The following is a 15,124-nucleotide window of genomic DNA, read 5'->3' as shown; positions in this document are numbered from 1 at the left end:
TTGAAATTAGAAAATGAGTTTATAAAACAAAAAATGCTTGCTTTGCATTTTTGAGTGGAGGTAGCAGTGTTCATGGATTTTCAAGAGTAAGGTTTGGACATTATAATACATACATACATTTGATCTGGTCTAATTCTGAAACTGAAATAAGAATGCTTTGTTGGTTCCACAATATTCCAAAACATGCAGGAAGCACATTGCTGAAGTCAGCTTCCCAAACACTATTAGCTCTAGCAGCTGTAGTTGTACATAGTGAACAGAGATGAAACTTGTCTGTTATTGGTTAACTTTATTTCAAGGATTTCCCTTTAAAAAAACTCAAGTTATTTCCTGTCTTAACAAATTTCTTCAACTGCCTACGCTTACCTGTCATGCAATCTCATTTATTTTGCAGAAGGTATCCCATTAGGTAATTCTGATGCAGATCGGCAGTTGCTGGAGGCTGCAAAGGCTGGAGATGTGGATACTGTAAAAGTAAGCTTAAACCTCTCCTTAAAAATAAGAGGGAATTTGTCATGGTTTAACCTCAGCCAGCAACCAAGCCCCACACAGATGCTTGGTCAATTTCCCCCCAGCAGGACCAGGAGAGAATCAGAAGGGTAAAAGCTGGAAAACTCGTGGGCTGAGATAAAGGCAGCTTAATAGAGAAAGCAAAAGCCACACACACAAGCAAAGTAGAACAAGGAGCTATTTCACTGCTTCCCATGGGCAGGCAGGTGTTCAGCCATCCCCAGGAGAACAGGGCCCCATCTCGGATAACAGTGACTTGGGAAGACAAACTCCATTACTATGAACATCCCCCACTTCAATCCTCCTTGTTCCCCCACTTTATGTACTGAGCATGATGCCATCTGTTCTGGAATAGCCCTTTGGTCAGCTGGGGTCACCTGTCCTGGCTGTGACACTCCCCAGCCTCCCGTACACCCCCAGCGTGGCAGCACAAAAAGGCCTTGGCTCTGTGTGAGCCCTGCTCAGCAATGACAACATCTCTATTATCAGTCCTGTGTGCAGCACAAATCCAAAACAGCCCCATACCAGCCATGTGAAGAAAATTAACTCCACCCCAGCCAAAGCAGCACAGAATTATATGTCAGTGTATAATTTCTCGAAGTAAGCAATCAAACAATCATCTACTGACTGCTTTAGAGATATGAAACCTTTGTATTACACAGTTATTACAGATTGCAGAGGACAATATTCATCACCTTCAGATGTTTGCCTTATATAAAAAGCATTAATAAATCAGAGGTGTGGATTTGGGAGCAGGTGGATTTTTTTCCTCAGTACACAATCTGTAAAATGTAAAGACTGTAAATTTTTTTTTTTAATTGAAAACAGTTGAAAACATCTAAAATTAGATGCATATAACAATATTCTATGACTAAATTAGAGGTGTCAACACTATATATAATGGCATATGTTTTGTTTGGGGAAATTCACAGAAGCTGTGTACAGTCCAGAGTGTGAACTGCAGAGATATTGAAGGACGTCAGTCTACACCACTTCATTTTGCAGCTGGATACAACAGAGTATCCGTTGTGGAGTATCTTCTTCAGCATGGAGCTGATGTACATGCAAAAGATAAGGGGTAAATGCTTGAATATATGTTTTCTTGGCAATTGTAATTGGTCATATATATCAGCTTTTGAATATTGCTAGCTGATAAGCATCCCATTTTTCTCAAGACATTTTTTTTATTTTCATGGGAACTTCTGTTAGAATGAAGATGTTAAGAATAAAGATGTTAAGAATATCCAAAAGCATTTTGCAGTACTTAAGATTAGAGCATCAAGAATTTCTCTGGCCCTGTGCTTTTAGTTCTCTTTAGTGCCCCGCTGATTAAGTTTTTACTGCAATAAGTATTCCTACTATATTAGACTGTTGAGGGGGTAGGGAAATATTTTGTTGTGGTTTGATATGGTCAAAGATGCATTGTGTTTTAAGTTTATATCATTGCTGAAAAAATACCCTGTTTTTAAAGAGAATTTTTCTCTTCTTTTAATTCTTTCCAGAGGACTTGTCCCTTTACATAATGCCTGCTCATACGGTCACTATGAAGTTGCAGAACTGTTGGTTAAACATGGTGCTGTTGTCAATGTAGCTGATTTGTGGAAATTCACTCCCTTGCATGAAGCCGCAGCAAAAGGAAAATATGAGATTTGCAAACTCCTATTACAGGTATTACATATGCTAGAGGGAAGTAAATTTCTTTCTTTCTTGTTCACTTTCGAAATCCATTTACGTTTCAGAAATTGATTTGTGGTTTCTAAATTATTGTAGTTAAATGTTTTCATTAAAAGTGATACTGTTAGTACCTGTGTTGTCTTTTTTCACACAGTAAATGAAAGGCTCTTTGCAGGATTCCAGTATATGTCAGAATATTTGCTCAAGAAGGCATTAGATGCCTAAGATGCAGCATGTTTATTCTACTGACATACTTACCACTTGTTTTTTGTGTGCACAGCATGGAGCTGACCCTACAAAGAAAAACAGGGATGGAAATACTCCTCTAGACCTTGTTAAAGATGGTGATACTGATATTCAAGACCTACTTAGAGGAGATGCAGCTCTCCTAGATGCTGCAAAGAAAGGTTGTTTGGCCCGAGTAAAAAAGCTCTGTTCACCTGACAATGTCAACTGCCGGGACACACAAGGACGGCATTCAACACCACTACATTTAGCAGGTCAGTGTTCTAATTAACCAGTTTGATTGGTTACTAATTACTGTGGCTGAACTTTCTATGTCTACACAACTTTATAGTTTGGCCTCAAGCTGGAGGATTCAGTACCTTTTCTTTAAAAAAATTAGATTCTTATGCATATTAATGTTAGGCTGCTTTTCAGACTGTTTAATTATTTTCCTGTTCTGTCTAGATAGAGAGGATCTTTTATTGTTTATTGACAGGTTTTAAAACCAAATACTCTTAAGGTAATGCTGTCCTTCATAATAGGTATTGCACTGCCTTCACTGGGACTGACAATTTAACTTACTTTCAAGTAATTTAAGTTAATAATTAACTTCTCCACAGCCTTTTTGGGGTGGTGTTTTAATTCTGTTCATTCTGTCCTTCTGCAATTCCAGCTGGTTACAATAATTTGGAGGTTGCAGAATACCTGTTGCAACATGGAGCAGATGTGAATGCACAGGATAAAGGAGGCTTGATTCCTCTGCATAATGCAGCATCTTATGGGGTAAATATCTCAGACTTTCCAAGACTTTATTTATTTATAAAAAATGGTACATTTCATTGACAGCACTTTGAGCCTCTGTAGAATGCTTTTGGTATTGAGTTATAGTGTAATCTTATTTGTAAGACACAGAATGAATAATTAGATCACAGCTTATGTTGTAGGTAAAGACTCTTATGAATTTGTAAAGTCACAAACGGAGTTTTCTGACCATGAATGCCTAAAAAGCCAGGAGGCTGAAAGGTGTTCTGTAAAATGCCTTTCCTTACCTGTGCCAGTCAAATTTTATTAGGAAGATCTCACCTTCACTTATATGACTGCTGTTGAGACAGCAATTGTTTTTGTGAACTTCCTGAATCTTTGTCCTTGATTCAAGTCTTTGACCAAAACAGTTGGAGAACTTTCCAAACTAGAAGTTCAGAAACAGGCTTTTTTCCCTTCATGTTCCTCTGGATTTGGAATTTTGTTTTACTCTGTCCTTTTTTCACAAGAGAGCAAATCTTACTTAACTCTCTGCTGGTATGTCATAGGTGAAGAAGAAAACACCTTGCTTTAATACTTTGAAAATCATAACTAAATGCATTCTAAGAAAATTCAGAATTACTCTGATTACAGAGAAATAGCAGTAATAGTTCTGAATTATTTTAGTACACTTGGAATTTAACAGGTGTTTTTTACTTTTCCAGCATGTTGATGTAGCAGCTTTACTTATAAAGTATAATGCATGTGTGAATGCTACGGACAAATGGGCTTTCACACCGCTTCATGAAGCAGCCCAGAAAGGAAGGACTCAGCTTTGTGCCTTGTTACTGGCACATGGGGCTGATCCTACTCTGAAAAACCAAGAAGGACAAACACCATTGGACCTGGTCACTGTAAGTGATGGGCTCTTCTTGGGAAACCTGTACTTACCTATGTGTGACACCTCATTTAAAACTATCATTTAAACCTCATTAAAAACTATCATTTAAACCTCATTTAAAAAATCCAGTAATGCAACCACTTCTGCAAAATTAAAAATACTGTGGTTTCTGTGGGGTTTGTATGTGCCTGGCAAGGGAAGTCAATAGAGCTTTATAAACCGTCTTTAAATAATTTTGTGCTGTAGGCATCTTATTTCAGTATGGAGTGGTGGGGGGGGGGGAACCTCAAAATGCTAACAAAATGAATTAATGGTTGTCATTTGATGCTTTGAATTCAGTGCTTATAGTTTGACTAATACAAAAATTGTGATAATAAAATATAAGCAAACCTTGTAGCAGCATAAATGTAAGAAGCTATCTGTCCCTTTAAGTTCTTAAGGGTGTTCTTTCTTTATTATAATGTAATCCAAAACTACAGTCAGAGTAACTGTTTTGTTTCATAAATTCTAGTTGCCAGTAGAAGCTTCTGTTCATTTTTGTAGCAAATTAATTCTATTTGACTGCCCCTAATTTTTTTAGAAATACTGGAGTCTTTTACTTTTTACCTTTTTACAGCTTTTACGTATAGACATTTTTGGGTTTCATGTATGCTTTTGCAGAAAAGGCCATTTGTAAGCTGCACTGCAAAATGCCTGTTTTCCCAATATTATTTTGCAGTGTACTTAAGAAATCTGATATAATGATAATGCATTCTAGGAAAAAACATTGTGCAAAAGTGTTCCTCTGTTTTAATGAGTTGTTTTCTGCTCTTTAGGCAGACGATGTCAGTGCATTACTGACTGCAGCAATGCCTCCTTCTGCCTTACCAACTTGCTACAAACCTCAGGTTATAAGTGTGTCTCAGACTACAGGTTCTGCAGCTGATTCCCTCTCTTCTGTTCCATCCAGTCCATCCAGTCTGTCTGCTGCAAGTAGTCTTGACAACTTGTCTGGTAGTTTTTCTGAACTTCCCTCTGTTGTTGGTACAAACTGTGCAGAGGGAGCTACTGTTCTGGAGAAAAAAGAAGGTGAGGCTTTCTCAGGAGTGAATAACATTGCTTAACAAATGGTGAAAAGAACACAAAGGTGTGAAGTTTCCCATACATTCATAGAGGTATGATAGCACACGCAATATTTAGATTCCTTATGATGTCATTAATGAGGAACAGAAGTCTAAAAGTCTTGCAGTATAAGATTTTACTGTTTTCCCCTTAAAGAGCCTTTACATTTTTTTTCTGAACAGAACCAACATGGTGAATTGTGTTTTAAAAGAGAAGTCAAATGAAATTTGGCTGCATACCAAGCAGTATTTTACTACAAATTTTATCTAGTTTTTAGGAGGCTGTTCTTAGATCAGGTATCTTAAAAAGGTTACTTCTATGACATTTTACTTGTCAATATATTTCCTGTAGTAGTGTGCATTTCTGGTAGCTGGTTGCCTTGTTCTGTGGCAAAGACTGCTCTTTGGGAGGTAGAAGAGCAAATTAGTTGCTACTGGTCAGTGATATTTAATATTTAATCTACGTCTGCAAAAGACCAGGAATTTCTGCCTCTCTCATTATTGCCACAGACAGGAGGAAGTGTGTATGCCTTATTTTACAATACAGGTATGAATGTACATTGTGTTTTTCTTCTTACCCAGTTTCAGGTGTAGATTTTAGCATTAATCAGTTTGTGCGGAACCTTGGCCTTGAACATCTAATTGACATATTTGAGAGAGAACAGGTAAGTGGTTATATTTATTTTCAGGTAGTCTGTGCTAGAAAGCAATAGAATAAATAGTGACTGGTTAGTATAATGTAATAAGACAGATTTTCACTTAGTGGGATGAAGGAAAGGACTGTAACTGAATTTCTAATTGATATATTAAAAAATGTGTCTTAAAATATATGTGTATATATTAACATATACATAACGCTTGCAAGCAATGCAAGTTACAATTTGTAGTTTGTAGCATGTTTACTTAAGACAAAAAATTAGAAGAAAGCAGTTGAGTAAAAGTAAAATACGAAAATAATACTCTGAAGGCTCTAATATTTCTGTTCTTTTCACACTTGCTTTTTCTCACAGCTATTGTGAGGTATATTTTCACTGTCATTGGCATTTGTTCTAGTACAAAAAACGTGGTCTTGCTTTCATTATAGATAACATTGGATGTATTGGTTGAAATGGGACACAAAGAATTGAAGGAAATTGGCATTAATGCTTATGGCCATAGGCATAAAATCATCAAAGGAGTTGAAAGACTTATTTCTGGACAGCAAGGTATATGCTTATTTTAAATTATCACATAATACTGCCTTTACATAATCAATTTTTATTAATTACTTATGTTATTCCAAATTGTATCTCATTAAAAAGATTTGGTAATATAACCTGACCTAGAAAATGGCACTTCAAATGGTAAGAATGTCTGCTGACTTGAAACTTGGGCACTTTTATTCATGCTGTGAATTACTGTGAATCTTACCTTTCAGGTATCTGATTTATATTTTTTCTCTGTGGTCACTCTTTTTTGTTTACATAGGTGAAGTGTTGACTTAGTGCAAAATGCTCATAAGCTCCTTGAGGTTGGGGTTATTTATCTTCATCAAAGCACTCTGAAGAGCAGAGCACATTCTGTTGATGAGTTCAGGCCTGTTGGGTCCTGCCATAGAATGCTGTCTGCTCACTCAGAAAGCCAGCTGAAATTCTTACTTACACTTTTCTTTAAAAATAGAGTTGGTGTGCTTTCAGTGAACCAAAATTAACCTAATTGCTTTTTTCAACAGCTTTAGCTGACGTTGAAATTACTGCTAAAGCCTCTTTAGTTGTGCAGGACTGTTGATACCAGCAGTTGTGAATTCATCATCATTTAGTGTGCTTCATTTAACTATGGCTGCGGAGAAGGCAAATAAAACCCTCCAAATCTTTTTTTTTTCTTCTTTGACTTATTGAAATATCACTTACTGTTGTTTTGCTGTGTTTCATAGAAATGAAATAAATTGAAATTGGTAGGATTTTCTCCCTTCCTGATTCACTATTTGTGAAATCTTATTCTAAAATTTTCACTCCATAGTCATGAGTCACTATCTCAAGCTCTAAATTACTTTTTGCTCCTTAAAACAGTGTGAACCACCCCTAAGATAAGTAATTCCTTTCCTGATAATGAAGTATTTAAGTGAATCTGCATAATTTTCTTGTAATTGTCAGGTCTTTCTGGACAGACTCATTGAGTAATTTGGATAAAAGTTAGTGTTAAGATGTGATTTCAGCCTCGTGCCTTGTTTGAGTTAGAAGTTTACATAGCCACTAACTGTATACTTTGCCTTTTAAGTAGGCCTGATGTATTTTTGAACATATGTATATTTGTACATATGGCATCTCTTCCTGAAGTATAACCATTGTTTTGAGGTTAGTAGTGGATGAGCTTTATTTTGGTTCTTTCCATTTTGTTTCTCCTGAGCACTATTCCAGTTGCACACTGCTAACATGAGGTTCCAGACTGCATGAACCTGTAATTTCCACTTTTCCCAGATTATTCCTTTTAAAGAGCTCATGGCAGACCCAGTGTTTAATTCTGGTCACCTGTTAGTTGTCTGGAAAGGCCATGGCCAGAAAAGACCCTTGATACACACTGTCTTCATATTCTTATGTCCAGTAATTACGCTCCCATTACTTGCAAGTTGTGACTGTAGTCTGTCCAATGCAAACTGACATTGTATTCTGTGTAAAATTCCAAAGTTTTTGCATATTTAGAAAGATAGAGAAGTTTCCTTTAAACATCCATTGTCTTTTAAGCTTTCAATACCAGGCTCAAGTATGTTGGATTGACAGACTTAGTTCTTTGTCAGTTCTTTCTGCATGACCATGGGAAAAATACTCCTACTAAATTAGTGTTTCAAGTTGCTCTTCCCATTCATGATGCCTTTGCCACCAGTAGTTGTGGACTCTGTACAAGGACTGGTTGCTTGCTCTGTCACTGCCTAGAGTTGAAATGAGCTCTGAAGTAAGCACGTGTTTACGAGTTATTTCCCCTGTTGTGTGTATTAGTATACTGAGCTAAGCATGGATAAATGAGTTAGTGTGTCTGAAATGATGATTCTTGCTGAGAGAAGGATCAGTCAGTGTCCACAGATCAGAGAAAGCAATTGTGGTTTCTGAGACTGTGTTTTATTACATTCACATACATTTTGCTGTGCTTTATTGCATTCACAGGACTTAACCCATACCTGACTCTAAATACTTCTGCTAGCGGAACTATTCTCATAGATCTTTCTACTGAAGACAAGGAATTTCAGTCAGTAGAAGAAGAGGTAAATGCCATTCTTTGTAGTCCCTCAGTATTTTTGCTATTGCTGCTAAAGATGCAGATAAAGAAGTATTGCTAGACAGTTTAACAGTGCAGTAAACATCACTAAGTTTTACTTAAACTTGCGTAAGGATCTTTTAGATTCCCAGCTTTGACTGCACCACTTCTGTGGTGCACCAAATCTGGTGGTCATGCACCAAATCTGTGGTCATGATGTCTGTAACTTTTTTCTTTCTTACATTATTATTGCTTGTAGTATTTTTAAAACGTCTGCTACATATAAAACCTCTTCAATATAACATAAATTCTGTGCTACCAGTGGCACAGAATTTGGCTACCTGTTTGTTTTAGATAGTTTTACATCGCTTCCATTTCAAAGTAATCACACAAGGCAAAATTCTGAACAAACACAATTTTAAACAGATTAGTGACAATCTTCTCCAGTTTGAAGACTAGACCATAGAGCAGTCAAAATACATTGTTTTTTTTAAATCATTAAACCTATTAATGTGCATTCACAAAATTTGGCATTACTTAACAACCGGTCACCTAAAAATTTCTCTTATGATTTTCAATTGTGTTAATACGTAATTAATTCTTTTTGTTACTTGACTTGTGTAAAGAAACATGTGTTGAATGTCTTCTGAAAGAATGTCATCCTCTTTAAATTCTCAATGTTCAGATGCAGAGTACTGTCCGAGAGCACAGAGATGGAGGACATGCTGGTGGAGTCTTCAATAGATACAACATCTTAAAGGTGCCTGTTGGTTTTTCATCCCCAGTGGTTTTACACCTTTAGAGTTTTGTCTAAAAATAACATATCTGTAAAATGTTCTACACTTGTTTGAGTTCCATATGGTGACAAGATTTGTCATTCTGAGACAGGCACAGGATAAAGATCACTTTCCAGGGAAATTCAAAGACTTAAGTTTATACGGAAAAGCTATTTATGGGTTAATAGTCAGGAAGAAATTGATGTAGAAGAATGTCGCTCAAAACTGGAGAATATTTGAAGAAAAAGGCAGGAAGTTACATAGGAAACAGAAGAGGGTGTCTTTTGAGGGAGAATGGCAGGAAAAAAAACAAAAGAAGGAAAAGCAAAACTTTTGAACTCTTATTTTGGCTTGATTTAACATCAAACAAGTGTCAAAAAATAGGCGGTAGATGAGTTTAAATAATCTAATGGAATTTTGCTTTGTATTTATGTGGTTTTCCCTCTGAAGTAATGGTAATTTTCATTAATAGTATAAATATTTTGATTTGCAAGTAAGTACTACTAGGTTTTATTCTGAACTGAAGTTACAGTGGAATTACTATGCTATATCTACACACACGATGCTTTGCAATGCCCAGCATACCTCTGCAGGGAGTATGTAATTTATTTTCTTTTAAAAGTGTTTCACAAATCTTCATGGAAGGCATTTCTTAGTTTACTGATTGAACTTTTTACTAGTGATTCGGCATCAAGAAAAATTGTGACTGAGCCTGCTAAATTTAAATTAGAGCGTATTTAATTAATTTAATTTAACCACAAAATTAACAAGGAACTCTATAAGATGAGTTGATTCTTAAGTATATAGTTATTACTTACTTGTCATAAAATGACAATCAGTTTGTGCAGGGTAAGTCACTTTGTGTTCCACTGAATCCCAAGGAAAGTATTATCATTCCAGTGGCAGTGTAACTGTACTGTAGTATAGTAGCTATAGGATATACATCTGTCCAGTAAAGTGAAATGAGTTTTTTGGTAATTTTGACTGTTTCAGATTCAGAAAGTGTGCAACAAAAAACTATGGGAAAGATACACTCACAGAAGGAAAGAGGTCTCTGAAGAGAATCATAACCATGCCAATGAAAGGATGCTGTTTCATGGTGAGAATTTGAAATGCACTTTATGAACTTATTTCATCAGCACCACTCTTCATTGGAGGGTTTCTAGTGTCTCAAACAAAGTAAATTTCCTCAGTGGAAGTAGGATCTAGATTTTATGTGAGTTTTTTTATGAGCAAGTGTTTGTGTATTTCAAAAGGGATGATAAAATATACTGTATTGTTCTTCTGAAATTTGCATCTCCTTGTCTCTCCCCGAAGGAGACCTCAAACATCTAAGTGAAAACATTTCAGCAATTATGAATGAAGATTAAGTAGTGTGCCTCCTCAAGTCTGTTTTATCAGCTGTATGACCAAAATGATTAAAGGTCAAACTTTATTCTGTTAAGGATTGTTTTGGGGTGGGATTTTTTTGTTGGCTTTCTTGGTTTTATAAGTTGATAAGTTAGTTTTGTTAAGCATTCCAGAAAAGATAGCTTATCATTAGCAAGGTAAAGCCAATTGAAGTCTTTCCTGTACACAAATACAGAGTTTATCCTGGTGAGCAAAGTTCACAGTGCATGTTCATAAGGAAGGCTACATAGTTCCCAACACAATGGGAACAAGTGATTGAATTGTGACACATACAAAAATCTGTGTACTGTATTTTCAGTATTTTGCTTCCTTTCTCTTAGGCTCCCCATTTGTGAATGCAATCATTCACAAAGGTTTTGATGAGAGACATGCCTATATAGGTGGCATGTTTGGAGCTGGGATTTATTTTGCTGAAAATTCTTCCAAAAGCAATCAATATGTGTATGGAATTGGAGGTGGCACTGGATGTCCAATTCACAAAGATAGATCTTGCTATGTTTGCCACAGGTAAGTCCCCTGAAAGAATCTGATTTTGCTTTTGTATATTGTGTCGTAGACTATCGATGCAGCAGTCTCTCTCTGAAGAAGGGTTTACTTGGTAATCAGACCTTCTCAGTACTCTCTGTGTGCTGGGCCTAATAGAAACTTTGAGAAAACTTTGACATTTCAAAGTCCTAAAGAATCCTTGACCATCTTCAGTGTATTTAACTATATCTTTGCCCTTAATATAAAAATCTGACTTAGGGAGCCCGAGAGTGAAGAGGATCTGCTAGATGGTAATGTGAAAGATGCAGCAATATGAGAGTTTAGTTCATTGGCTGTTACAGAGAAAGGAGAAATTCAGAGATACTCAGATGCAGTATTTCTTTGAGGAGGATGTACTTTATAACAGTCAGCCCTCACATCACTGGTTTTTCACACACTGAAATAGAGATGTGGATTTGTGAATTCTGCACTGAGTTCTTGAATCCACTTTTCACTGTCATTGTAGTAGGAACATGTATACAGAAATAAGAGCCCTTGTTGAGTCTTTTAATAGTGAAAACAGCATAACAAACTGACAAATGCTAGTCTGAGGTATTTTGCATTGACCTAGAGTTTGCACTTGGCCTTGATATTGACTTGGCTGTTGGATACAAATCTAGCATTAGAACACTTGTGAATTATGTTGTCAGGATGAGTAATGGGGGGAAGGGATAAAAAACTTTTTCCTGAAAAACCCCAAAAAATTAAAATAAATAAGTAACAGACAAAGAAAAGGTGGTGGCAATCTCTGAGTACATGGTTAAGCACACTGTTTCCAGTAACTAAGGTAAACATTTTTCCATATTACTACCAACCCTTTCCTTGGGCTAGATCTTTCCAAAGTGAGTGCAACTTTTGTTCAGCAAAACAGAACCTGCGAAATTTATGAACTATGAAAGCTGACTAAAGTGGTTTCAAGGTTCAAAGTCATAAGCATTGTGTATTCGTGGTCCTTTTTCCCTTTCAACACAGGCAGTTGCTCTTCTGTCGTGTAACATTGGGCAAGTCCTTCCTGCAGTTCAGTGCCATGAAAATGGCTCATTCTCCCCCAGGACATCACTCAGTGACTGGGCGCCCCAGTGTAAATGGATTGGCATTGGCAGAATATGTCATTTACAGAGGAGAGCAGGTAAATAGCTTTTGAGTTGGTTTTACAGACACTTTTTTGTCTTTATCAAAAGCATGTAATGCTTTGGGGGTTTTTCCCCTAGGTTTCTGGTGCTTTTGTCTCAGAACAAGCTCCAGCTGCAGTTGCAGTTGAAAGAATGCATGTTTCCTGAATGATCCAGGGATTTTTACCTTTGATGTTTTGCCCCTTTTTCCTTTGGCACTAATTTTTTGTCCTTCCTAACAAACATTATGAATTTATCCAAAGAATGAAATAATAATAAACAATGTGTGTGTCACTCTTCCAGGCTTATCCAGAATACTTGATTACTTACCAGATTATGAAACCTGAAGCCACCACTGAAGCTTAAGACAAGTTACTTGTGGGAAACCATCAGACTTTGGATGCGAAGATATCGATGGCTGCCATCCCAATAATTACAAGTTTTTGTTGAAAAACTTCCAAATCCCAGGTGGTGTGGTAGCAAATGTGAACAAAATATACCAGTTTTGACTTGATAAAGCTTTAATAATGTACAGTATGTTTTTCTAAAATTTCAAAAATGTCCTCTTTTTCAGCACTTTAACAGATACCATTCCAGGCATAAACTGGGGTTTGGCTGTACTAAATTATAAACAAAAATTAACTTGAAACAATGGTTTTATACAATACTGCATTCAAACCTAGCAGAAATTGTAATGGTCTATACAGGAACTCATTTTACTAATACTGTGTTCTTTAAAACACTGCATTTACACTGAAAACGTTTTCATTTGTAAAACTGTAAATAAGAGCTTTTGTACTAGCCTGGTATTTATTTACATTGCTTTGTAATATAAGTGTTTTAGAACTGCAATCTTGTACAAAATGTTCTTTCCAGATGTTGGTTTGTTCATCTGTGTTTCCTCATGCAAGATAGATTTGAAAAGTCAATTTTTTTCAGGTTTTATCACTTAATTGTTGAGGGAGAAAGCAAATTTTATCTGAAGAGGTTTAGAAATATCCAACTTTAGATTGAATACACAAATTTTTGTTCTCTATTTTTATTTATGAAATATACATTCCTGAGAATGATGGGCTATGAAAATAGAATGTTCCAGACAAATACTAAAGTGGTTTTCCACCTACTTCCTAGAGTTGCATATTTTATTTCTGTAAAATGCCTTTTGAAGTTTTTTATTTAACTATAGGTATAGTTAATCTGTATCCTCACTTCAAGGCTAGTAGACCTTGCAAGTTACAGTTTTAGTAAATTATTTTCTTTGAATGTAGATGGAAAATTAACCTCAAGAAGTTCTTTCTTGAGTTTCTCTTGCTTACATTTAAGCCAGGAAGTTAAATAGTTTATTCCTAATATGAGGGCAAGCAACTTGGCCTTTTTTGTATGCTTTTTTTGGTAGATTAATCTACCTGTTGGTGCCCTCAGAATATGAGCATTGCAAGGTGGAAATGTTAAAAGCCATCCTCTCATCTCCTGTGTCTCGTCCATGTTAACATTCAAGCTGTGGTTGAAGCAGGTGTGTAGGAGTGTGTTTGTCTCTTTTCAGCTGAGTGGAACTGCTGGGCTGCACCTTCTGCTCCCAGCTCAGCCAGCTGGGAGAGGAAGAGCAGCTCTGCCACAGCAGCAGCTGCCTTTGGTAGCCCTGGTGAGGTCCCTTGGACAGAGGAAGAGTGCAAAAGGTCCAGCCCTGCCCAGGTGTCATTCGGGGTTCCTGGCTGCACCCCCTCGCTCAGTCAGCGCTCTCATAGCTCTTGTGTGTATTCTGCTTTTCTGCCATCTGCAGTTTTTACCTACATATTTCAAAAATATGTAAATACAAATTATAAGTTACTTGGGGTTAAAGTGGGTAGGAGTATATTTTAGTTGTTTAATATTTCTACATACAGAACACTGTCCCAGAAGACAATTTGTTTGCAGGGCATGTTATCTTACCATGATTTTAAATGTAGTAACTGATCAAGATAATGAAATCCTCTTGCTGATGTGGTGGTTATGTGATTATGCTCTATGTAAAAATGTACTTACCCAGTTATGTGAGGAAACTGAATAAGATTGCCGAATTCTTGCAGAAAGTAATATTGGCTATGGATAAAAAAGGCTTTGATTTTTAGGTACTTTCTCCCAGCATGTTGCCTGTTCCTTAGGTATAGTAATGCTGGAATTTGTGTTCATGCAAAATCTGTTAATTATGTTTAAAATTTTTTTGTTATTGGTAAAATGCTTCATTCTATATGAATGATCACCTAATGTCTTGTAAAATATTGTGGTATGATAGCATTTTAAGTGGTACCACAATGTTGGTTTTGTCTGTTTGGGGATTTTTTGAGCTGTTTTTTTGCATGACATACCTTGCACTCTGAAGATGGAAGCTGTAATGATTTGATAATACTGACTGTTGAGGTGAACCTTTAATCCCTTGTGCAATTAGTTCTGCTTTACTCATCTTGAAGTGTCTTTACATGTACTGTATGACATTCCATATCCATTTAACACTAAATAAATTTCATTCACTGGTTTTCTGGTAGCTTGGGAGTAATTACACATGTAGTATGTTAACCCGTTGTTTTAAATGTGAGCTTGCACAATGCTGTAATAAACTGCATCACTGGAGGTAAAATTAATTACATTAAATAGAAGAGCTTTTAATGTGGATAAAAACCTGTAAATACTGTGAAAACTTGTAGTTTGATATGTGGCTAACTAACAGCTTTAGCTAGCAGTGAAAATGTCTTAGTAATAAACCCAGAAGTCAGCTGCAATTTGTGCACTTAAAACTCCATTATATAGTCCAGAACTGAGAAAGAAAACTTGCTTACATTGGTTTGGTAAAATGAAAAGTAACCTGAAGAGTCTTACCTTTCAGATAACGGCATGGGTGTGATACATACCTGAGCAACAGCAGAAGGAACTGTTTAGATCACTGGT

General features: G+C 36.3%; 1 protein-coding gene across 1 annotated transcript in view; it reads left to right on the top strand.

Annotated features, from left to right (window-relative positions):
- TNKS2 (tankyrase 2) overlaps positions 1–14,820 on the top strand; it is a 29,481-nt gene extending 14,661 nt beyond the window's left edge. Inside the window, exons 13-27 of the mRNA XM_053983774.1 lie at positions 395–474; positions 1,443–1,588; positions 2,013–2,178; positions 2,465–2,684; positions 3,083–3,192; positions 3,876–4,064; positions 4,867–5,119; positions 5,734–5,816; positions 6,236–6,356; positions 8,289–8,386; positions 9,065–9,139; positions 10,149–10,254; positions 10,886–11,072; positions 12,063–12,219; positions 12,506–14,820. Coding sequence (XP_053839749.1) covers positions 395–474; positions 1,443–1,588; positions 2,013–2,178; positions 2,465–2,684; positions 3,083–3,192; positions 3,876–4,064; positions 4,867–5,119; positions 5,734–5,816; positions 6,236–6,356; positions 8,289–8,386; positions 9,065–9,139; positions 10,149–10,254; positions 10,886–11,072; positions 12,063–12,219; positions 12,506–12,568 — 2,054 coding nt within the window. The 3' untranslated portion in view covers positions 12,569–14,820. The remainder of the gene's footprint in view (positions 1–394; positions 475–1,442; positions 1,589–2,012; positions 2,179–2,464; positions 2,685–3,082; positions 3,193–3,875; positions 4,065–4,866; positions 5,120–5,733; positions 5,817–6,235; positions 6,357–8,288; positions 8,387–9,064; positions 9,140–10,148; positions 10,255–10,885; positions 11,073–12,062; positions 12,220–12,505) is intronic.
- Positions 14,821–15,124: the final 304 nt, after the last annotated feature.

The sequence above is a fragment of the Vidua macroura genome, chromosome 8 (assembly GCF_024509145.1).
Source record: "Vidua macroura isolate BioBank_ID:100142 chromosome 8, ASM2450914v1, whole genome shotgun sequence".
In the NCBI taxonomy this organism is placed as follows: domain Eukaryota; kingdom Metazoa; phylum Chordata; class Aves; order Passeriformes; family Viduidae; genus Vidua; species Vidua macroura.
The sequence above is the reverse complement of the archived record's forward strand: the minus strand, read 5'-3'. Positions and strand labels throughout refer to the sequence as shown.